This window comes from Micrasema longulum, unplaced genomic scaffold, assembly GCF_059751315.1.
Source record: "Micrasema longulum isolate JH-2025_06_02 unplaced genomic scaffold, ASM5975131v1 h1tg000127l, whole genome shotgun sequence".
Classification (NCBI taxonomy): Eukaryota; Metazoa; Arthropoda; class Insecta; order Trichoptera; family Brachycentridae; genus Micrasema; species Micrasema longulum.
Window position 1 is genome coordinate 1,307,440 of NW_028277333.1, and position 25,819 is coordinate 1,333,258.

Below are 25,819 nucleotides of genomic sequence, written 5' to 3' on the forward strand. Positions count from 1 at the left end.
GCGATATCAACAGTAATACATGTAAAAAAAAATACAACAAATAAAATATACAGAGAATAAAACCAATGACAGATATCCATAGAAATACATTAAATACACGTACAATACATACTAGTGTGTTTGTGTGAGTGTGAGTGAGAGGGTGGGTGTTATATTGGAATGAGGGTGGACATGTGTGTAAATATTGCACAACTGTCAAGTGCCGAAAATATAAATATATTTAAAATATTAAGAATTAGAGATAAAATATAAAAAAATAAAAAAAAATAAGATAAAATAAGACTTTATTATTGAAACTAAGTATTAGACAAAAAAAGTATGTTTTATGACGCGCATTTTAAATGTTATTTTTTTACAATCACATGGATCAATAAGGGGAAAGTTCAAATTATATTCACTAGCAAAACGTATAAGTGGAGAGTTCTGGGCATAGTTCGTTCGAACTGCTGGCACATGAAATAGAGAGCTCGACGTGTGACATTGTGTGGGGACATTTAATGATAACTCCGACAAAAGAGCCGGACTATCAAGGCGTCCACTAAGTATGTCATGAAGCACCCCCATGTCCAACAGTAGACGGCGATCTTCTAAAGTAAGCAAGTGGTGTTTTTTGCAGGAAGACATATAATTGAGTTCGGTATACCTGCATCTCCAGTTAAGATGTCTAAGAAATGTCCATTGAATTTTCTCGAACTTTTCTTTATGTGTGACATATTGTGGTTTAAATTTAAATTTAATGTACATGCTTCCACTTTCCATTATGTTGTATCCTAATTCAAAACAGGGCTGCATGAATAAATGAACAGTTACTGGCCTTTATTATTTGACAATATTACGATAGTATGTAGTTCAAACATTAGTGCCACTGCCTAAAATAATGCAATTTCTTCTTCCTTATGCTTTAAATGTAAATGTTTAAAAGTAGGTATCAACAATATTTTGAGTCTATCCAATTTTTTGTAGGCCTCAACTAGATTCAACCTCCTTGAGTTAATCAATATTGATATTTAATAATAAAAATAAAAGTCATTTTATGGAAGGGAATATAGAAGTCTCGGCATTCACAGGTCTAATGACCTGTCATTGGTTGGTTTAAGTGTCCACTTTACAAACTGTGTATTACCTTTCTTCTTTAACTTCATGAATATAAAAAATAGACCAATTAAAGAAATATAAATGTTCAAACATAGAAAGAGTTATGAATGTTACGCAGTGTATAAAAGGGCCACTTAAACCATTCCATGAAGCAATTTTTTTAAATGTAAAACAGGTATATTGTCTCCAATGTCTTAATAAGTTTAAAATTTCAGCACTTGTTCCCTCAAAACTTAAACCGCTATAGTCAAAAAAGAAATCAAGTGTTGGAGTTTCAGTTTTGTAAAACAACACTAGGACAGAGACATGCAAATGTCCTTGCGCCTAAATTGTATAACCTCTACTTTAAAGACACAACGGGAAATTATCATTTAAGCCTCTCTTCTTCTATTTTTTTTTTCTCAAAAATATTTACACAATACGTCTTAAATTTAAAACCCTGCTGAATTGAAACAACTCGTCATCAGGTTCTTATATATAGCTTTGAATTTTCATACTTAAACTGTGTAAAAAATATAATTGTCAATGTTTTCTTTTCCTGGTAAACTTTTTATTTGCTCTCGCATTTATTCTCAATTCAATTACCTTACTAAAATTTAATAGTTCCTGCTCTATTTGTGTTTTATTTTTTCGTTTTTCTTAATAAAGTGATATATTATGTAATAAAAAAAGGAACAAATGTAAACAAAAAAATTGTAAATAAATAAAATTTGTTAATGCCAGATTATAACTCTGTAAATATTTAGACTTCTATAATCCCTTCTATAACATATTTTTCATATCTGTTGTAATATATTAAAAGTATGTTTATATTCTTGCGCTCCAACAACGAAGCTATTAAATGAAATATTTAAATTTGAATAACCGTTATCGTTTACTTTGCTGTTCAGTTACAATGGCATTTTCAAGACCTTCAGAATTTTTAGACACAGTCACAATAAGTTAAAACAATAGTATGTTTTAATAATATTTTCCATTCGCTACTTAGGTACGATTCTGTCACTTGAACACCAACGACACCTGTTTTATACATTTAAATAAAGAGCGATATAAACTTAATTATGCAAATGCTAATTAAAATAATACATTACTAAAGGTGATATTATATTCTGATGCACCGAAGGTTTGTAATAATCGCCACGTAATGAAATGAGTTACTGTACATAAATTAGTCTTATCGAAACGTTTAACAACCAAGAAGGAAGGGTTGTAAGTATTCAGGTTGTAAAATTATTTTTTATTTAACGAAAGTTTCTGAAAAAACCTGTCGGAAATATAAAACACGATATTCGTCCCAAGTGGCGATTTGGGTTTTAAAAAAAATAAATATGCCAGTATCGATTCGCATCGATTATCTGAAAAAAAACTAACCAAAACACGCGAAAAACCGGCTTAAAAAAATATCAACGTTTTTCCAAAACACGATATTTTATAGTTTCTAATTTCAATCATGTATATTGGGAGCTAATGAAATTTAGAAGGAAATTATAAAAGTGAAATCAATTATAAATTAGATTACCTTCAGGCTTTAATCGAATCACAAAAAACACTTTCCTGAAAAATTGCGTTTCAAGCGAATGCAAAGTTTTGGAAAAACAGTCCTCAATTAGATTAACAGCTAAAATGATTTTTTGGACGAATTTTCAATAGGTTTTGTTTTCTAATTATTACGTTGACTTCCGTTAACAGGCAATATATATTTTTTACAATTTTTACTCATTTGTGTAGTTTGTTTTGTTAAAAATCACGTTTTATCTTCTTACTTACTAACTTAACGTATCGAGTTGGATCAGACTCTATTTTTCTTAAAACGTTATTTGATGATTTCCTTCCGCGCTATGGTGGGGGCGATAATGTTTATTCCTCGTAATTCTACAATCATAATTAAGTTTCCTTTTAAGACAAAACAGAGGTGCCGTCATCTCGGCGGATTATATGCAGTATAAGCACGGTATCGCCTAATTACAAAGCATATTAGTCGTGTGCGTATATTTATACGACGATAGAAAATAATCTTTTCTTATTTAGAGAGATACAAAACTTGATTAAAGTCGTCGGAACAGTTTCGTTAGCGCGCACCTGTACCGGGACACCGCCACCGCACCGGTTCGTTACCAAATTTAGCGCTCGAAAAAACTCAATTACTGTAAACATTTTATTGGATCTCAATTTAAATTATCGAACCAAAAAACGATGTCTTCCTATAGCAGTTTGCTTCGTAATTCCCTTGGTATTACTTCTAGTATTTGTAGTAGGTACCTTGAATTAGTCTATTTTTTTATGTAGGTAAAACAAAAAAAAAACATAAGTACTTCCTAATTATGCTAACAATTCATTTGAATAACTTTCGTATTTGTGGCCACTTAAGAATATTTTTTAAATTCTAATATGTTAGTTATTTAGAGTATGTGATAAACAAATTTAGTCTAATATATTTAATGATTTGTATAAAAAACATTTTCGATCGATTTTCATTTCGATTTTAGATCGGCGGCCTCCGTGGCGTAGTGGTCAAGACGCTTGACTCACACACGAAAGGTTCCGGGTCCGATTCCCGGTGAGAACACAAAAATTAAAATGTGATTTTTATCAAGCCTGGGTGTTCTGTGATGTAATTTACCACTATAATTAGGCCTCCTGTCCTGTTGTGGTGCAAAAATAAATTGTGCTTAACACAATAAAACTGATTTTTTAAAATATTTTTATATTGAAATCGATAAATTCGTAAATCATTTATATTAGACACATAAGTTTATTGTACGATTGTTTTGTTCCTGACGTCTGAGGGCATTTATAACATTCGATTGAATAATGAATCTTAATAAATTTTAAATACCTTGAGTTTGACAAAAATGATATTTTTAAAATGATGGGAATACTTAGCTATCTATGTATCTATTTAAGCACTGGTTGATATAACTTGCAACGATTGATGGGTATTATATTTGATTAAAGTGTGGTGATGGATTTTCCTCGGTGGGTATTCGGAAGGTGACTACGATTTGTGGGTCACTCCGCCGCGCTGCCGATGCCGTGTTAACCGAGCACTAAGTACTCATGTACTGTGACGAGGCGGTTTCAGAAAGCGACCGTGATTCGTGATCGGCATTCGTTGGCTCGAAGGCGGCTCGACTACCGCGTCTGACCACCGTCGCCCGCGTCGCGTCGAATATAGCCACCCAGATACTGCTTAGCACAGTAAACAGTTTTATCTACCGAGAAACCCTAGGATGTGCCGATGCCCTAACTAGTGAAAATCTCTGTGTTTTGTGAAAATGCTTACCCAGTGATCACCAAAATGACGGTCAACGTGGAAAGCAATCAAATTAAGGTACAAAAATACATACATTATTTACAAATGTAAATCAAAGGTGTACTCGTAAATAAAGCTTTTAAGTTTATTTACATGGCGCGTTTAGTTGAGTATCTTGTTTGTATTCAATTTAAAGATTATATTTTCCGTGTAGCTGCATTTTCATCCCCCTGGGTTCACAATTCGAGAGATTTAGCAAAACAGTAAATACGAATTTTAATACGAATAGTTGGTATCAAAATTGTGTTTTCTTCATTGATAAAATGCAACTGATGAAATTAAATTCGTCGAAAAATTCTAGTTCATGTTTTGATCAATTGTATTTCGTCTCTTCTAAGGCTTTGCGATGAATTATCAAATATTTAATGGATTTTTATAAAAAAATATATAAATGATTTTAATGTGTGTAGGCACTCGTTTGCCGTTGAGAATACAAAAATTAAATGTGATTTTCCTCCAGCCTAGGTGTTCTGTACTATAATTCACAATTGTAATTGGACCTTTTTGCAAGTTACGGTGCCAAAAGAAGCATTTCTTTCTAATTAAGAAGCTAAAGCTGATGACTACAGGTTTCCGTTTTATGTTTACTGTACATAAGTACAGCAAAAGGTTATTTTTGATCTATTTATTTCTGTAGTTATTATTTATTTTTATATTATTTAACGTATCAATATTTATCGACTTAAATTATATTAAAGATAATTTTAATAGTTAGTCTTAATATTACTTTACATTTATAAAGAATTCATATTTATGAATACTTTTTAAAATCATGTCATTTATTCACATTATTTTTTTCTATACTAAATAACTATTTAAGGCTTTAGCTTAATGAATGTTTGTTCCAATAATTAAATTAATGACTTATAATAAAATACATATACCTTATTTAAACCATCTTCTCTATTTCCGTATAAACTCAATTAAAAACTACGGAAACTAAATTATAAATTATTTTTTTTCGTATTTTAACAAAAACACGTTTGACCCATAAAAGTAGCTTCAATTTACAATTGACATTTTTGTGCCTAAAACACGAATAAATTTATCGATTTACTTTTTAATCTTATATTTAATACTCATTATGTATTTATTTATCATACATTAGTACTTTTAAAAATCCTCAAAGAAAATCGAGTGAGAATAAATTGGCTTCGTTGTGTAGTGGTTGGCGCATTCGTTTATAATTCTTGAGGTCTCCGGTTCGATTCCTGGTAGAGTCGAGGTGAAATGCTTGTTTTAATGGTGATTTGACACTGCAATATTTAACTGACCCTGAACTGGAAGCGTAAGACTGATCATCTTCCTTCTATGCAACAAAAATAATCTAACCATGCTACGAGCGGAGTGACAATTTAGTGATTTATGCATCACTGGATGCGAATAGGGAAATGATGGTACTTTAAAAATAAACACATAATTAGCTTTAAATATGTAAGATTTTAAAACGTACAAAATAAATGGTAAATGTATAAACGCAGAAATGCGTAATATTATTTAATATTATCTAGTTTTATAATGCATTACTGTTTGCGTTGCATTCAAAGTGATAAAGGAATAAACGTGAATATTTTGTAATTAGATTCAATTCATTTTCTTCTGAAGTCTTCCATAATTTAATAGACTAAGTAAAAATAGGATTTATTGAATAAGTATTAAATATTCATGATTGGTTAATAACACCGGCTCATAATGAGTGAAGTTTATCGTTCGCAGCTGTATATACTGATTTTAATATTATACTATTCAATACTTTTGCTCATGAGTTATACTTAGTTAAATAAAAATTAAATTTTTCAACAAAAAAAAGTATGAGATGATATATTTCTTATTTCTAAATATTTTTAAGAGAACTTATAATTTTGGTATGGCCGAACTCAATTTGCTTTTCCAACTATTTCGAAACTACGTTTATTACCTAGGTATGTAGGTACATTTAATACAATGGGTGTTATAATATGTCACCAACGTGCTTATTGTATATAAAGTAAGTATTGAAAATATTATTTTGTCTCAAAAACGAGAATGAACGTAGGTATTTGAATTGTTAGAAATCCAATCGAATAACAAAACCAGCTTAGACGAAGAACTTTAGACTTGTGCATACTTAGTCTCAACTATTCATAACCGATAACGCCAGATGCGATTTATAATTAACGAATTCCATAGAGTATTTCTAAGTTAATCAATAATAAAACTTCTAGAGCAAATTATTTTTTCTGATTCTGTCTTATGATTCTGCTATAAAATAAATGTTACAGTGATCAGCAGAATTACGTTTAAAAGCGTCAAAAGTAAAACCGACCGCAGCCGTAATATGACTTTAGTATATTGCATCATCAGATATCTCTCTTAAGCAATCTGGGCCGCGATTACAAACCCTATATTCATCGGTACATATTGAGACGATATAAACAACCGATATTCATATATGAACATGTGTATATTTGTATGTAAATTAAAAATATTTTCGTTGATAAGAGAAAACTTAATTTTACTTTGCAGATAAAATTGAAGATATAATTTTTTTTTTTTATTTATTCTTCAGATAACATACATTCGTACAAAAAACATTTAACGCATTTTAAAAATAAACAGACTAATTAAATTATCATAAATTAGTTACATATCTACGTATACAAAACAAAAATACAATTCCAATCGCTGGTTTCCAGTTTAAGAAAGCTGTGTCATGTATTCTGCTCACTCGAGAACATCCTGGATATAGGCACTCTCAGAGCTGTGTATTTTGCTCTTTTCAGTCAGTAGATAGATAGTGGGCTGGGGAGGTTGCACGGTGTCTATCATGAGCCCCCTAATAAATGTACAAAAATCAATTCTTGTAGTGATGCTCCGATGGCCTCCAATTTTCCCTATCTGAGACATTGTTTCAATTTATGAAAGTACTGGAAATTAGACAATTTTTTTGAAAAAATTCATTGACACATTTTTGGTCATTTGGAGACATTCCAGAAGACTGCTGCGAGACATTGCATAGGTCTATACATAGTACCATTAGGCGAGTTGTTCAGATGTTTATTCAAATTTACGTTCATGTAATAGTTTTTATTTGTAATATTTTTTAATATTGTGATGCTTTCACTTTCTAATATGTTGTATGCCGACTCAACACAGGGCTAAAAGAAAAAGTATAGAATTTTTCAAAAATGGAACGCATAAATATTTTATATGCATGCATGCTACTCCTAAAGATGTCAATTTCTTGACAAAAGTTACTACAGTATGTACTGGTACTTCTAATGGATTAATTATCCGTGTATTTTTTTGCATTAAATTACGTGGAAAAGTGAAGTTAGTTTAGTACAATGAAGAGGATAGCATAATTTAATGTTTCCAATTAGGTATGGTGAGTGTACGAAACCATTAAAAATTTAAAAAAAGAAAAACTAAACTATAATTAAGTATGTAAATAAACGTTAGCTTTCCGTTGGAATACGGGCCGTGGGCCGCGATTATGAATATATACAGAGACGGTAAAACTAATATCGATATTAATGCACGAAAGTGTGTATATTTGTATAAAATCTCAAAATATCTTCGTTGGTAACCGGTAATTGAACATTTTTAGAAAAAAAAAATGTAAACATATTCTATTTTTCATACTGAAATCTCAATTTTACTTTGTGGATAAAATTAAAGATAAATTTTAACTTCCCATCAGAATACGTACCCTGGTGGATTATTTTGCCTCGGGAGTCATTTTTAATTGCTTAACTTTACTGCTAGTATTTTTAATGGCTCAGTACTAAAATTAACGATTTTACGTTAAAACTTTAAAGTAAGTAATATTATCAATACAAGATACTACGCAAATACGTAGGTATGAATTAAAATAAAAATGTTTTTCGCGTTAGTTCTACTAAAGAAGAATTTTGTATTATTTTTAGAATTTGATAGTATGTGATGGCAAAAGGGTTTATCCGTATTTTTTTACAAAATACACAATTTCACATGGAACATGATAAAATCTGATGCTACTTCATATGACAAAATGATATATCGCTCTAGATCTTCTTGGCCTTATTAAAGCATGGAGTTCACACACTTCAAGCCATGTGACAGAATGAATTATTTGCTTATCTTGTGCGGTTTGGAAAATGACAGATATACCTAACATACTACCGAATATTAACAATAACTATCAACATCATTCCCCTTTCTGAACCCAATGGTGCATAGGACACTGCTTTAATCAATCAACGATAGCTTATCTTCATCATTTTTGTTACATGAAGGTGAGTTGATCGGTCTTACGGTTCAGGTGCCAGTCGAAAGACATTAAAATATTTTACAGGAAAAACACGTTTTCAAATAAATATGTCATTTCAACGATAAATTCAATCGAACCCGAAACCTCTTGCGTGGTAACCAAACGCTCTGACCATTTGACCACCAGACGTACAAGTATTAACGAGTATTTTTTTATTTTTTTTTAACGTGACAGCGTTGGGACACTTTTTTAATACTTTATAAACAATTATAAATAATAAAAATAATGTTACATCACTGGGGTACCCGTGCCAAGGGCACTTTACATTATACCTTTTAAATTTTTTTCATACGAAGAAGACTAAATATTCATAAAATAATTATTATATCCGAAGGAACTTATTTATTTTGTTACATATTAACTACAATGATTCGTATTGAAAAACTAGATTTTTATGTAGGTAAGTAGTTATAGAAAGTATTAAATATTTATGTAGGTGAGTGTTCGTTACGAAAGTGCAATGAATTAACTAGAATTGCCATTTTTTATCTTGTCTCTAATAACACCTATTCAGAACACTATACTCGGCGTCCACAAATCAGAGTGGACATCTAGGACATTGAGAACCTGATTCTTTGTTAAGTAGGCAGATGTGGTTTAGGCTCTCAAGGCTGGTAATCCAAATCTTCTCAACCCCCTAAATAGTGAATTAATTTGGGGGTTTTCATTTCTTGCATGCGTTTTCACTTTGCTTCATTTATGACCACACTAACGATTAAACGTCAAATAAATATGAATACGAGAAATCAAACATAATAATTTCAAAAATATTTTGAGGGTGTCCAAATCTTTGTAGACAATAACTGGATTGCACCCCGTCGGGAGTTATTAATATTAATATATTACCACAGAAATGAAGAACATTTTATTGAAGGGAATATAAAAGTCATGGGGAATTAAGTTGTCAACGAAGGTGATGTGCTCTTTCTTCCTCAATATTTATACATGTTTCACTAACACGTAACAGACACTCTCCTCCACGGGCGAGAATCATAGCGCCTCAGCAAACCACAAAACAAAAAATAATGTAACTGTCTAAATTAGGGCACTGCATTAATACTCCAATGAACCGGGTCGTGGTCCCGTGGTAGAGTTGTGGACTTTTATTTTTTTGAAAGGGGAAATTCAGTCCTTCGGGAAATTGTACACAAAAAATGTTTTCTTACGCTCAGTAATAATTAGAGCATTAAATTTTGCGTCGAAGTTTCTTAAAAATGTACGAAATAAATAATAAAAACGAACTACTTTGAACGACGTCACTAGTTCATATCAATCAACCGGTGATAAGAGAATTGTAAAAGATTTCCGGTTTACAGTAAGTATTAAATGAAATTAATAAAAAAATTCCTATTTTATTTACGTATGTAAAATGTTTTTTTTTATATTCATTATCGTTCATTTTAAGTGCAAAAAAAATAAATGTCTGTCTTATATTCATATTTATAAAACATATAAGAGCCTACAAGGCGTTTGAATAAATAAATAAATAGACCTCAAGTATGATAGGCGAATGAGCCAACCACTACACTACGAGGCGGATTTTATCCCCACTAGCTTTCATTTTTCTTTTAGCTGAGAGTAGTAGCCATCTAGTCGAAAACACTTATTTCAGTTTCTCAATATTATTATCATAGTCCCTGGACTGGTACCTGAAGCGTAAGACTGATCATCTTACCTTCGTGTAACAAAATTGGTCAGTATATGCTGCAATTGGTGTACCAATGCAGTGCCCTATGCACCATTAGGAGTGATAAGGGATTAATGATGATGATGAAGATGATAAATTTATTGTAACATAGAGGGAAAACATTATTGAGAAGGGAATATGGAAGTCTAGGCATTTACAGGCCTTATGACCTGTCATTGGCTGGTTTAAGTAGCTACTTTACACACTGTGTAACATACACCATTCTGCCCATGTTTAAACATCGACATTAAACAAATTATTTATTTAATTATAAAATTGGATTACGTATTTTTATTTCTAAATATTTGATAAAGCAGTACTTTGCAGCTCAGAAACCAGTCCGTAAAGAGGTCTCGTGTTCGATTCCCAACATGGCTGACATACAATATTTCATTTCAAAGGTGTTTTTACACTGAAATATTTTATAGTCCCTGGACTGGTAGGTACATGAAACGTAAGACTTATTACTTAACCAACATCTAATCAAAATTATCAAGATACACAGCAATTATTGTACCAATGACGTGTCTTATGCATTATTAGGTGCGGGAAGGGAATGATGAAGTAATCAAAGCTCAAACCCCCCTCCTCGCCTCTGATGTGAAACAAAAACTACTCATATTATTACCTGTTTACATGTATTAATGTATCCTACTTTTCATCAGAAATAAATGGTAAATAGAAAACATTAGTGAAAAAAAATCGGATTTTCTTGAGACATCGTACACAATATTTCCTCGAAATGCGCAAAGAGCGTAGTTATTCCCAGAAAGCTATAATTTGCTGCCAAAGACAAGGTAAAGGAGCATAAATGCCCAAGGGTTTCAATTTGGTAGAAGTCTCAGGGCCTCCGTAATAGTTTGCCGATGCTTTCTTCCCGAATAAATTATTTACAACGCTAAAATAAGCAAAATATCTTCGAAATTATAGTGTTTAAAAAAATGGGCATTCTATAATGGTGAGATTTTTGCCATGCAGAAATATTTTCCAGTTATTTTGCATATTCGTAACCATGTGAAGCACTGAATAAAAAGATTTAAAAAAAAGCAGTCAAGTAGGTAAGGGGCAGTTACAAATTCGCCGTATAGCGTATATTATTAAGGAAGAACGAGGAGATAAACTTAACGAATAAATCATTAAAAATCTAAATTTGTGGCAACAGAGAGGAAAAACGTGAATAAGGCATTATAGGAGTCTAGGCATTTACAGAGCTTATGACCTGTCGTTGGCTGATTGAAGGGGCCACTTTACACACTGTGTAACATCACCATTATGCCTATTAAGTTTCAGTTTCAGTGCTGCAGAGCAGCGTTTATTTTATAATTAAAAATACATACAAGAATTTGTTACCCACTAAGTCTAAAGACTTTTCGGTGGGACACATTTATTTTTTATGACAGCTTATATTACATTTATTTTATTTATATTTTACAAATTTATTTATAAACAGGCACTATAAGTATCTAGAAGATATTTCATCGGTTCTTTTTTTTTTCATTTGAAGATCTTTCATGTTAATGATGGTTTGTGGGAGATCATTGAACAATCTTGGAACAACGCAATTTAATTTTTACTCTCCGAAGTAATTTGTAATTCGGAGAACATTATCCATATTTATTGTTTGAAAATTATCCATATTTTTTCTGCTCTTTTATCTGTTTATTTTTGCGCCCATTGAAACATCCTGTTTGTTACTGCATTTGCATTCTACATCCTGTTTGTTACTACTGTTTGTCAACACATGGAAGAGTTGATGAAATGTGGATATTTAAACATGGAAAGAATGACGAATGTTTAACAGTGTGTAAAGTGGCCACTTAAACCAGCCAATGACAGGTCATAAGCTCTGTAAATACCTAGACTTCTATATTTCCTTCACAAGAGTGTTTTACTGTAGAATAGCATCGACAATAATGGGCTCTTCTAGTACCTAAATACAAACATTAAAAGTGTGTAAAATAGTCAACAGAGTGCACAATGTCACAAATCTGTCGATATAATTCATTTTTTTCGACATTATTTATTCCACGGAGCATGTTGAATCTACACAGTGTTTTTGAATATTTTGTTTTTATTTTTAACCGTTTTGAAAATCTTTAGCATATATAACGAAATAATTTTTTTATAATCGTATTAAGTATTAAGTATAAAATTAATTTTAAAAAACAAAATAAGAAATAGTTATGTTGACTAGTTATTTGCACACTCGATTCGCATCGATCTGACAATTTTATCTTTACAATCATCTATAAACCCACTTTCGTTTCATTTAAAAACGGGTCCTATTAAATAGTGAGTTAATCAATACGTATTGTCCGAATCCAAACGATGCGGAAATTCGAATTGATTAATATTTATTTTATTATTTAAAAAAATATTTAGTATTTCGGGTAAAAAAATTGAAAAAAGAAATAGAGAGAAGATTATTGCGTTTGTCTGGTGAAAAATAAATAATAATAATATAATAAAAATCCATAATAATGTTATTTTATCGCGTCGCGTCGTGTGGATTTTAACGATATTATGAAGTCGGCCATTCTCTTAATTATCAGAGGTATACAACTCTAAAGGCTTGTTCTGTCACAATTTCGTTACGTAAGTTCGTTCGTTCGTCATATACCCATCTCATTCTAACGCAATCAAAACCATATTTCGCTCTTGTTCCCTCTCATACGATACGAATGAATTTACGAAACGAATTAGTTACAGCATAAGGCCACTGTAATAGTACTCGATTTCGTTTTTGTATTATCGTTTCTCTGTTGGTGTTCATTTTTTTTAAACCCATACTTGTTTTTCGCATAGATAAATTAAATTTATTGAATGTCTTTCAATTTTGTATTAAATTATCAGTGTTTGTTGACCAATAAATGCAGACTGCCTTGAGAAAATAATGCATTTATTCTGAAACCGGTTGCTTTGAAATATTGGTATTTAAAAACAAATATATTTCATTATTGTACCTTTTTACGCTGAAATCGTCATTAAAACTGCATCTTATTACTGTTTTTTAAACGCAATATAAATTATAAATTGTGGGTCTCTATTGCCAAATGACAATTTCTTCCAACCAGCCTAATAATAGTGTTTTTTCAAATATAATTTGTGTTTGAAAACGTGTTCAGTAAAACATTAAATAAAAAAGTAAAGATATACAAAACTATGAATGGCGATATTTGTCGATAAATTGCCTTATATTAATACTAGTATCTAATTGGAATAAGGAATAAAGGGAAACGAGGACAGGAGAATAGATTAAGGAGGAGAAAGAAAAAGTTTCTTCAGACTTCTTATTATTCCTTTCTCTAAAATGTTATCCGTCCCGGTTGCAATTTATCAATCTTAATTACTCAGTAAGGGGTGAAATCCAGCCTTTTATCTACAAACATTTGAATAAACTCAAATTTTGTTTAATGATGTATTTATATTTGTTTGCGATTAAATATTTATACTGAAACTAGGGAGTGAAAAATATACTTTACAATATCTAAGTATGAATTATAATTTACAACTAACTCATAAATTAGATAAAAACTTTTAGGTATAATTAATGATTCATAAAGTTATTTTCGCGCTTGTATAATATAATAGTATATTTTTTGCCCGGCTTCGATCAGGTTAGAAATGAAACATTTTTTCTTAGGTCATAAAAAAAACAATAATTGTAACGGCCTGTTGTTTAAATTTGTTAACGTTGCTTTTATTTATTTTATTAACATAATCGGAAAATCTGCCTTTTACAAAAATTTATAAAACTAACATATTTGGCCTAATATTTATATTTTTTTAACATTAATTTCCTTTTACCCAAGATTTATTTAAAAATTAAACCTAAAAATTATACAAGATTAAAAAAAAATTAACTTAAAAATTAAACAACATGTTCAGTAGAAAGTTTAATCAATTTAAGAATAGATGTATAAAACAAATTAAATAACAAAATATTTTAGAGTAATATAACAAGAAAATCCTGAGTACTGTTTCATACAGCTGGGCAAAGTGAACAAAAAATTGCATATATTATGAAATGCATAAATAAATCAAGATAATTACCATTCACCATCTTTGAAAGTTCTACAGGAACAATACCCTATATTAAATATATCAGATACGTGGGAATAACTATTGCCGAGTTCATGAAGTATGTTCAATACGGCATTACAAGTACACACTGTCCGTTAATTGTTGCTACAAAACGGTGGCACATGTCCAGTCATTCTTCCAGGTACCCTGAAGTTGATGAGAGATAACAGTTCAGGGCAATCCCATATTGAATTTACAATTTTGACTTGTAGTCAATTTTGACTTGTAGTCAATTTTGACTTGTAGTCAATTTTGACTTGTAGTCAATTTTGAAATTTCACATCACTACAATTTAGCGGTAGTGAGTTTTATCAAACTCCTAAGATTTTCTTTTAAAAAATGACCTGAAATTAACACAATTGACATGAATATACGAGTAACATCTTAAATGTTGTGTATTGCGTCAAAATTTTGCTTCCCACATCGCTATAACTTACCGTTACGGAATATGTTTTTTTACCAATGAATACCGAGAAAAAATTGTCTAGAAAACAGTACTGCAGGTAGTATGGTTAAAATAGACTTTCAATATTGCTTGCTTGGTTTTATCTTTATGTAAACTAGGCCGAGAAAAAAGGTGGCTATAAAACAGGTTGGTTGGTCTATGAATGTCATTTAAAACGTTTCTTTTTTTTTTCAAAATTTACATTTTTACGGCTTATCTGTAATAAGTTTATTTTTTGAACAAAGGTCAAGAAATTTGACCTTGAAAACAGCACGGTTGATATTGTAATGGCTCTTTAGGCAATTGAAAATTTCACGTCGCTGCGACTAACTGTTAATGCGCAAAGTTCGATCCAGCCGGACACGTTGAGTGAGTGCTGTTAATAAGAATGTTTTTTTACCGAGGAAGACCGAGTAAAAATTGACGTGTTAAATTCCAAGTCTCCATAACTAACCGTTAAACAGTTTAATTCGCCGAGTCAAATTCGGCTCCATATTAGCACCGTTGACCTAGAAATTGCATCTAGTATGACGTGTTCAAATTTCACGTCGCTACAAATTACCGTTTCGTAGGAGATGCTGTGACGGACAAACACAAACTTGCACACGTATTTTCAGTTTTAAATTAAAGGTATTTTTTACAGACAATAAACTTAACACAGGTGCACAGTTTAATGTGAATATTTTTACTTGCTTATAAAGTTGTATTTGCTTTATACCACTGCAGTAATCTATAATAGTCTAAAAATGATTTATTGTGCCGGTCAAGTACGGGCCCGCATTACACGTACCGCGCCAATCCACTCGGTCCGGTAAAGTTAGGGTGGGTAGATACTTATTTATTGTTTACTTTTATAGTTTTATTTATTTAGTTTCTACTCGCGGGAGAAAATTTTGCAAAAAGAAATCGAGTGGGGATTTGTCGGCCTCATGGTGTTCTATTTTGTGTGTTTACCTACCTATTGATAAATGAAATAATTTAAAAGATATTTTTTAATGAATCCACTCTATGTTATTTCTTGGAGCCCGTGCCATGTTGAACAGTCGACTAAATTGGTGGATAGGAATTTGATCTCTATCAATATGTGAAATAGACTCATTTTCGCCGGATAAAATTTGTCGTTTAAAGCTAGTCCAGTATTGCACCGTCTTAATGCTGTGTATGAGGGAGAACGCAGTTTAAATTCCTCGCTTATAACTTCTTTGGAACTTATTCAAGATTAAAATGTCAAAACATGCTTAAAATATCACAAAATTTTAGTATTCTTATGTTATTTTGCTCTAATTTATAATTAAACACCACACCGTTGTAAAATTTCAACCTCTCAATTCAAAACCATTACAGGGTGTTCTTTAAACCCTGTCACATCCGAAACCACGATGATCAGTATGAGAAAGAAGACATATTGGCACATTAAAATAATTTTTTAGAACGACTTAAATCTTAAAAAATAAAATATAGAAAAAAACAAATGATTGCTTACTTCTTCAGGGGAGAAGCGAGGGGGGCGCGGCCGTGCAGTTCCCCCTCACCCATTTTCGTTTCTCCCCTACATAAGTAAGCAACCATTTGTTTTTTTTCTATATTTTATTTTTCATGATATGTCTTCTTGCTCATACTGAACATCGTGGTTTCGGGTGACAGGGTTTAAAGAACACCTGTATATACACATTTAATGTTATTAAATTGATACTGATATCAAATCTGCGTTTTCGAATGTGTAGCTATGTATATATATATATCTGAATGGGTAAATTGGTATTTTTTTATATTAGTTTATATATTATTTAGTCGTATCATACATAATATTGTTGTGATTTTTTTTATATTACGAAGAGAAAGAAGTCTCCTAAATATTTTTTATCTATTTTTGCGTACATCTATGAACAATCTGCATGCGTATGCGTTTTTACAAATACTAACATGTTATTCGTATCAGTACCAAAACAAAACAAACTATACAAATCTCAAAGGTCTAACGAAATCGTATTCTATCAAAATTAATCATTTTATTTATTTATTTATGTTACTGTGGTGTTTTACACTCAGAGTTTGTTATAAAAGAACAATCTGAACATTAAAAATACTGTCTGGGCGTCATGAGACTTTTGAAAGATAATAATTAATGTAAATAAAGAAAGTCAATTCTTAGATTTTACATCATTCATAAATTGTTAGCATAAGCATCGACATTGGTCATAAAAACAATAAATTACATACCTAACTATGCCATTGATAAAAATCTTTTGACGATTGGATGAATCAATGTAAATTAACGAGTGTATTACAATCTTATAACGAGAACGATAATTATTAAAATAGGTACCTATCTGCTAAATAAAAATTATCCAAATGAAATTAAAATTGGATGATCATTTTTACTCTCATGAACAATATTTTACTTTGAAATCTCTGGAAAAATAGCATGTTTTATAAATAGTTTTAATCTGAGATAAATTCAATCCATTTAACAAAAGAAAAATTTGACAGATGACGGATCGCGGGTTTATTCCAGCTCTTTACCACGTTGGACCCAGGTATAAGCGTGGAATAAGTAACGACGGTCGCTATGACAGCTTTATACCGAGTATAACTTTATGCAAGGCATTAGAATTTTTAATATTCTATCATTATGCTACCACTATGCCTGGGTATAACTTTATATATGGTCTATAAGTAAGGTCCTACATGTCTTTTATCAATATTATTATTAAGAATATCGTATATAGCGCCATTTTCATAATGTTATTCCTCAAGGGCGCTGTACAAAGTGATTAATAAAAATGTATTATTTTGTATCTTATACAGCGCATCCGAGATCCTAATTAGCCGAAGCCTTTGGAACAGATACACTTGGGCCTGCAGGGCTGATTAAATGAGGTCCGATGGGCCGAATCAACTAGCATGTAATAGTCAGCGATTGCTGACTGTTATTATTTTTAATTACAGATTCTTCGCTGTTCAATGTTAATCGCTTACTTAAGGAACTTTTTGTTAAGATATTGAATATATTTATTATATTTGTAAATTTTGTGCCGTTTTGGTAGCATTATTCTGAGGGACAAATTGCTCTAAACAAAAAAAAATTGTGATGCCCAAGTGGGCGATATTTCAAGGTGCTCAAGACCAACCGAGGCCCGATGCCGATCAACTGAGACCCACAGGGCCGTAAAATGAGGCTCGGAAAGCCGATTACATGAATTCCTTATCATGGAACAGTCAGTTGCCTGCTGGTACACTGACAATCACTCCATTTTTAGCGCATTTATCCGCCACTTCGTTAATAAAATATAATGTGCATTGTGGTCATTTTGCATGGACGGAAAATCAGCTAAATGAACAATATCTACTAAATATCTGTGTTCTATTTAACATCAGTTATAATTATGTTTATTTTTTTAAGACTTAAAATAATCAGTGAGCAAATGAATTAACCGATAAAACATGACTACTTAAATGTCAAACATATGTGCAAGTACATTCATGATGTGAACATTTTTACCGCGTAATCATGAATAATGAATCTGTGACTGAATCGTTTTTAAAAAGGAGCATTTTAAAGGTATCTATGTTTTAAATATTATGTTTCGTTACAAACGCTACAAAGTAAAAAAAGAGCCTTACCTATCCCATGTCTGATAACTAATAAGATTATAATAATAATAGGAATGTAGAGCTTATCTATAAATAGCTCCTTTGCATATTGTCACGTCAGGCCATGGATGTATGTCCAATTTCGAGTTAGAACATTAACAATGCGCAAATTAAATCAATTATGATGTATACATAAACAACAATTCGTCAATAAGAAATATTGGTATTGCGATTGTAACTAACACTAACAAGTAGTAAACTTTTTTTTTTACTCGATATTATTTCTTAGTCCCTTATTACTTTAATTATTTTTTTTATGTGATATTTATATATTTCCCTATTCTTCCATCTCTTGGTGTTTGCGAAGTTAAAGAGCTGAAACCTTTATCGATGTTAGTGAGATTCATCTGATTGAATTACTTCGTCCAGATACTAGGCAACGCTTCAAAATATTTTTCCATTTTTAAACTTCTTGGAACAGGTGGATTTATCAAGAATGCTTTGAGTTTGTCCAAATTTTTGTAGACTAGAACTGGATTCAACCCTCTTAGAAACTGTTAATATAAACATGTAACAACAGAGATAGAGAAAATTTTAGAGAAGGGAATATAGAAGTCTAGGTAACTATAGAGCTTATGACTTGTCATTTGCTTGTTTGATGTTGCCACTTTAGACACATCTAGACTTCTATATTCCTTATTCTAAAATGTTCTCCATCTGTGTTGTAATATGTAATCCAGTTCTAGTCTACAAAAATTTGGACAAACTCAAAACATTGTCGCTTTAATTTATTTGATAAGCGGATAGCGTAAAGACCTATTACCTATTAAATTCATAAGTTATGTATTCTGTTTTGACAAGCGACACTTTTCTATTGTAACATTTTTGATATAAGGCTGACGATGACGGTCATTAACTATTTATCATAATACAATGTTTATGTATATGCTATATATGTATTTTTTACTATAAACTGTTTATTTTGCTGCAAACTGTATTACTTTATATGCGAATAATTACTTGAAGATACTTGTAAACTAACAAAAATTACCTGTGTGCTGAATAGCGACAGTTCATTTTTATGATTTTGTTCGTAACAAGCGATTGATTGCATTTTTCTTTACACATACGTTTACAATTACTATATACACAAAATCGGTCTCGTTGTATAATGGTCAGAGTATTTGCCTACCAAGTAAGAGTTCTCGGGTTCGATTCCCCCGACAAGGCTGATATGAAATATTGATTTAAAGGGTTTTTCTACATTAAAATATTTCATAGGCCCAGGACTAGTAGATCATCTTGCCTTTATGTAACAAAAATGATCGAGATATGCTGCAACTGGAGAACTAATGCAGTACTTACCATTAGGTGCGGACAAGGAATGATGATATACTTATTTGGCTTGGTCATAAAAATAATTTATTCTCTTTTGTATTTCAATAGTATTTTCTTTACATTTTCCTGCGGGCCAATTTAAAAAACGAAATCTCTACAGTTGTCAATGTTTGAATATATGGAAAAATTTTATAATGTGATAAATTTCCTTTATTACTTTCAAAATCAAGTCACCTAATTATTTTTGTTTTTTTTTCATATTAAAAATTTGTGTTTTAGTACTATTTTTTTATTGTTTATGCACATAAAATTAAAATAAATGAGAAGATGTTAAAAACATTCTACTAACTTTTTAGACCAAATAATTTGTTTATTTTTCAAATAATTTTATTTTTTCAGCTTGCTTTGTTATTAAGAGAAAGTATTTTCAATTCGACAGTTCGGTTACGATGATTACTTTTTTACATCACCTTTCATCTTTTTTTTACAACACTAACTTTAATTAATCCTCCATTTCAATAATCATTCATCTACTTGAATACTAATAAACTGATTTTGTTGCAGAAATACCCCTACCCAAAATCCATTGGGTTTATTATCACAAATGAATTCTGCGAGCGATTCTCTTACTATGGAATGCGAAGTAAGATTTTATTATTATTTTCTTTACCTACCTTTTTCGAGTTAAGAAAGAACTTTATTTATCTGTGAAATTGTTGAATTATAAGATGTGCATTAAGATGTTCCAGAGTTAAATATATTTTACCCATAGAATCATAATAATCCAGAAACCACGTACGCACATCAAACTGAAGCCGACTAAACAACTCATAAATGAGTAGATTTACGTTTTGGCCATTAGTTATTCTATAGACGTCGCTTAGTACGCAACTGCAGATTTAAATTCAATTACGTCGTGTTTTGTCGGCCTCGTGGTGTAATGGTCAGCGCATTTGCCTACCATGCGAGAAGTCTCATGGTAATTTCCCGGCATGAAATATTTATTAAACAGGGTGTTTTCACACCAGAATATTTCATAGTCCCTGGACTGGTACCTGGAGCGTAAGACTGATCACCTTACCTCCACGTAACAAAAATGATCAAGATACGCCGCGATTGGTATACCAATGCAGTGCCCTATGCACCATCAGGTGCGGAAAGAGAATGATGATGTGTCGTTTTCAAGTGTCAAAATACTGCTGGAATTAAAAGGGAATAGGGTGGGATCACATTTCATGTGTAAGTAGATTACTTTACCGTCTATCAGGTTTTTAAATAAAACAAGGCGGACATTTTGTTCGTATTGCCAATTTTTACCCGCCTTTTTATTAATAAGTTTTTTATATTATTGAACTGTATTAATTTTACTTAATTACTCAATTATTATTTAATGTTTTTTTTACGTTTGCCCAATAAAAGTAACTTTTTTTCATAGTCCAGATTTTGTGGTAAAACATAACAAAACATTATTTTATATTTGTATATTGTTCGCGGTTCGGCAACGTTACGTGGCCACTTCACGCATGCGCGCAGGTGGGATGTCGTGCCGGGGATGGAGGGTATATTATAATTCTATGATTTTACCTTTGATTTAAGAAGTACTAAGTACTAATTCTTTAAAACTGCAGTGTATGTGTGAGAAAACCGTCAGCCTTTTTAAATTTTGTATCAAATAATATGATCTTGAACATAGGCATTGTCATTTTATTGACTGGATGTTAAAGAAAAATCTTTATTTTCAACGATTTGTATAAACCTGAAAAATTAAATCGAATGGGGGTTAATCCGCCTCGCGCTCTACTAATTTGAGGTTTTGGCTACCATTCCTGAAGCCCGGGGTTCAATTTCCAACAAGTGGACGTTCAATATTTACTCAAAGTGGTTATTTTCCATTCACGAGTAGTATGTCACGGTTCTTTACTGGATCCGAAGCAAAAATCCTAGACATCTTTCCTTCATGTACTAACTAATATGCTTTGGAGCACCAACGCAGTGTCCCATGCACCACTAGTGCAGTTAAGGAAGTGTGAAATTACAAATAATAAAATAAAAATGTGTAATTAAAGTAGCATTTCGAAAATATAACAGCTCAAATTAAACATATCCATTAAAATTTTTTGCCCATTTTAATTTTCCTCGTAAAAAACAATGTTCAATATTTTGTTCAATTTACAGGAACAAAGTAGACATATATGTATATGGAAAATGCACCGATAAACAAAACGTCCTAATATTATCTCTCATACTATTTATGAAAAACTAGTGTTAATTTCTATTTAAGTTAATTGAAATTCATTTTCTTTTTAAATTTTGCATTAACTTATTTTATTTGCGGATTATACCTGTTAGCTGGCTTAATGATGTGCTATATGATTTGTTTTGAAGTTATATTTACGCATTGTTTTCCCAACAATTTTTCAAAATTAATATATTTTGATCAAGAATTGTTACTATTTCCGTTTAATTTGTAATAAAAATGTAATTAAATATAATTTAACAGAAATGTTGTCTATCAAAATTTACAGGGTATACTTACATATCCTCGATGCAACAGTAATGTGTCATTAGACTCGGTCACAAATTCAAAATTTTACAGAAGAGTAAAAAAGCAACATTTATTCATTAATAATAATATTTTTAATGTTTATTTTTCACAAATATGAATGGACCATAATCTTAGTTAATAAATTAATAATAGAATGTATTTATTTCAGACATACATTAAATTAAATTAACATTATGCTTTATTAAAATTTAAGACATCAGAAGTGATATTCCAAACGCTCTCGCGGCCGTAGAAAACACTTTTATATCGCGTAATTTGTGTGTTAATACACTAGATGAAAGTGTTTTCTACGGCCGCGAGAGCGGTTTAGAAAAGCACCGCAGTTAATCCGAAAAATAAAAAAAAAACATTTTTTTCGGTTGACATTTTGCAAGTTAATACAATAACGACCAATACAATGAAAAAAAAATGTGAATGGCTTACGGCAAATTACGGTTGCATGGACGAAATATTTATATGTTTCTAGAGTTACCCGCGAAAATAATGATTAATAATATTATCAATGGATAATATGTGTAACCGCGACCCTGATTAATGTGTCTAACATTTACAATGATATCTGCTCATGCGCATATATAAAATACAGACTGTCGATTACAGTGGGACCGTAAAAGATTTGTTGATTACGTCAATTCGAATTCTCTATCACCGAATCGAAATATTTATTTTCAATTTTCAGTTGCTTTTGTGCCTCGCTTATGAATTCAATATCCAAATGCACTTTACTAGATCTTAAAACATAAGAAAATCAAACCTCTCATGGTAATCGATCCAAGAATTAATCAAAAACAAATAATTATACATTTTTTTTACAGGATTCGTCGTTTCAATTTTGACTTTATTTTTCTATCTTTATTTCTTTGTCATATTTGAAAAAAAATTACCAACACATCGCGCCCCCAAAAGTACACTGTTGTTTGTCTAAATTTGGGTCTTTTGCATAATGAATCCAGATTTCCACTTTTTCTCCTCTTAGAACTCTTGCGTATGTTTACTTTTTTTTTCAGGGAGATATACCACAAACTTTAGTATTCTTTGAAATCAATTAACTTATATTTCAACAGTAAAATGAGCAAATACCTAAAAAAATATTAGACGTTATAGTGTCAATATGCATTGAGTTGCGAGCATTATTAATACATTTTTAAATGTTTGATTTTTCTCTCCTGAAAAATGGTCGATTTAGATATTCCACAGTGTATTTATGGGGGTGCGACATATGTAGTTAAAAGTTTTATATTCTTTGTCCTGAAGATGAATAAGTAAATGCGAAAATGCGGACACCAAGAGATAGTTTAAATAATGACACAATCTCATAATCAGTTTTTTCAATACAGATGAAGAGTTTTTGTAAAACGGGAATATAAGCATCAGGGTAAACAGAAGTACAACAGAGCTGGAGATTAAAAATTTTTTAGAGAAGGGAATACGAAGATCTATGCTTATGACATATCATTATCTGGTTTAAGTTGCCACTTTACTCACTGTGTAACATTCACCATTCTGCCTATGTTCAAATATCCATTTTTTTTTCATTTTTCGTCAGTTGGTTTTTGTAAAGATAAAGAGCTTTTTATGGCTTATGACCTGTTATAGACTGATTTAAGTCATCAGTAAAATATTCATAATCCTTCTTATTTTTAAACATCCGCATTTCTTCCGTAAATGTCTAGATTTTCAATTTCCCTCGCACGGGGTTCTCAATATCTGTTAAAATATTTATTAATCTAAGAGCGTTAAATCCAGTATTTATCCACTAACTATTAGACAGGGATATTGTTACATTTTTGACAAGTCGATTCTGAATTCGTTTTTCTGTTCACAGCGATCCTGGTTCTTTACCTGAAAGATAAATTGGACTTCTCTGAAGATGACTCCATCGTCATCTACCATGTATTCACCATGTTCGTGTACTTCTTTCCCCTATTCGGTGCCATGATGGCTGACAGCTGGCTTGGACGATTTAAGTAAGCACTTTGTATTAATAACTGTAACACTAGGGAGGGAGAAAAAAAAATTTAGAAGGAGATATGGTAGTTTAGGCATTTACAGGACTTACAACCTGTCAGATCATTTTACACATTCACCATTCTACCTATGTATGAACATCCACCTTTCCTCAACTCATCCATCTATTATTTTTTGTGAAGTAAAAGATCTAAACCATTCATTGATACGGCCTTTGGGTACTAGGCAACGCCTAAAAATACTTCTAAATGTTTATACTTCGTATACCAATCAGTTTAATCGGCAGTATTTTGAGTACGTTCAAATATTTGTAAACAAGGCTAGATTAGTAGATAAGATTACGAAAGAGTGGAAAAATATTTTTGAGAAGGTAATATGGAAATCTAGCCATTTACAAGGCTTATTACCTACTCTCTAGGTCTTTAGGGGGTGGAATCAAGCCTTGTCTAAAAACATTTGGACATACTAATTATTTTAAAGGTTTTTAAAAAAAAACACGCTGAGTCTACAGATGAGAAAAAGAGGATATGGAAGGAAGCTATGAAAAATACACCGCAACACAGAGAAAAAAAACTTTCTTGGATTTTTGAACTGGCGGAAATCGAACCAGAGACGCCAGCTTCACAGTTGGCATTCTAATCAACTGCGCCACGGCACCTATCGTAACGGCACCTATCACAACAGGGTACGAAATGGACTGCAAAACAGATACATAAACTGTAACATTCAGGCTACTGATCAGTTTGATTCCGGCAGGGCCAATATGAAGTATTTATCTAATATGTGGTTTTTCATACCAATGATTGTTGATACGCTGCAATTGGAGAGCTCTTTGTAAAAGGAATTGGGATATGGAAATGATCATGAGTTAACGACAAATCTAAATGATTCTGAGTGTGCTATAATGAAATGAAATGTAAGAATAGTAGTCGTAATGCAAAAGTTAAGGTCCTGGGAGATCCCCCTGGGGTCGCGGTCACAGGTTGAAAAACACTAATGAAGTGCCTTGGTACAGTAAATGCTGCGTGTATTGAACATGTTACATGAACGTAAGGTGATCAACCTTACGTTCATGTAACATGTTCAACATTTCAATTTCAAGTATCTTCGTCGATAACCTGTAATTGAACATGTTTCGAAAAAAATCAGACAATTAAACAAATTTTCGTACAGAAAATTTGATTTTACTTTATAAACAATTTAAGATAACTCTGTTAACTTTCTATTGTAACTACAATAAAATATTTAATCCTAGACAAATGTTTTTGACCCGATGGCTACTCTCAGGTATAAATCCTGAAAAATGAAGTCTAGTGGAAATATGTCCGTCTCGTTGTGCAGTGGTTGGCGTGTTCGTCTACCATACTTGACGTCGTGGGTGCGATTCCTAGGACATTAAATATTTATGTAAAAATAATACAAGTCATAAAAAGTTACAA

General features: G+C 31.4%; 1 protein-coding gene across 3 annotated transcripts in view; it reads left to right on the plus strand.

Annotated features, from left to right (window-relative positions):
• Positions 1 to 25,819, plus strand: part of LOC148284360 (peptide transporter family 1-like) — an 87,267-nt gene that overhangs the window by 39,321 nt on the left and 22,127 nt on the right. The window contains exons 1-3 of one of the 3 annotated variants that reach the window (XM_088240989.1): positions 4,200 to 4,426; positions 20,411 to 20,489; positions 24,238 to 24,379. In XM_088240989.1, the coding sequence (XP_088097115.1) occupies positions 4,394 to 4,426; positions 20,411 to 20,489; positions 24,238 to 24,379 (254 nt within the window). In that variant the 5' untranslated portion in view covers positions 4,200 to 4,393. Of the gene's footprint in view, positions 1 to 4,199; positions 4,427 to 18,309; positions 18,477 to 20,410; positions 20,490 to 24,237; positions 24,380 to 25,819 lie in introns of those variants that run through there. The other 2 variants (XM_088240981.1, XM_088240973.1) reach the window with 2 other exon arrangements.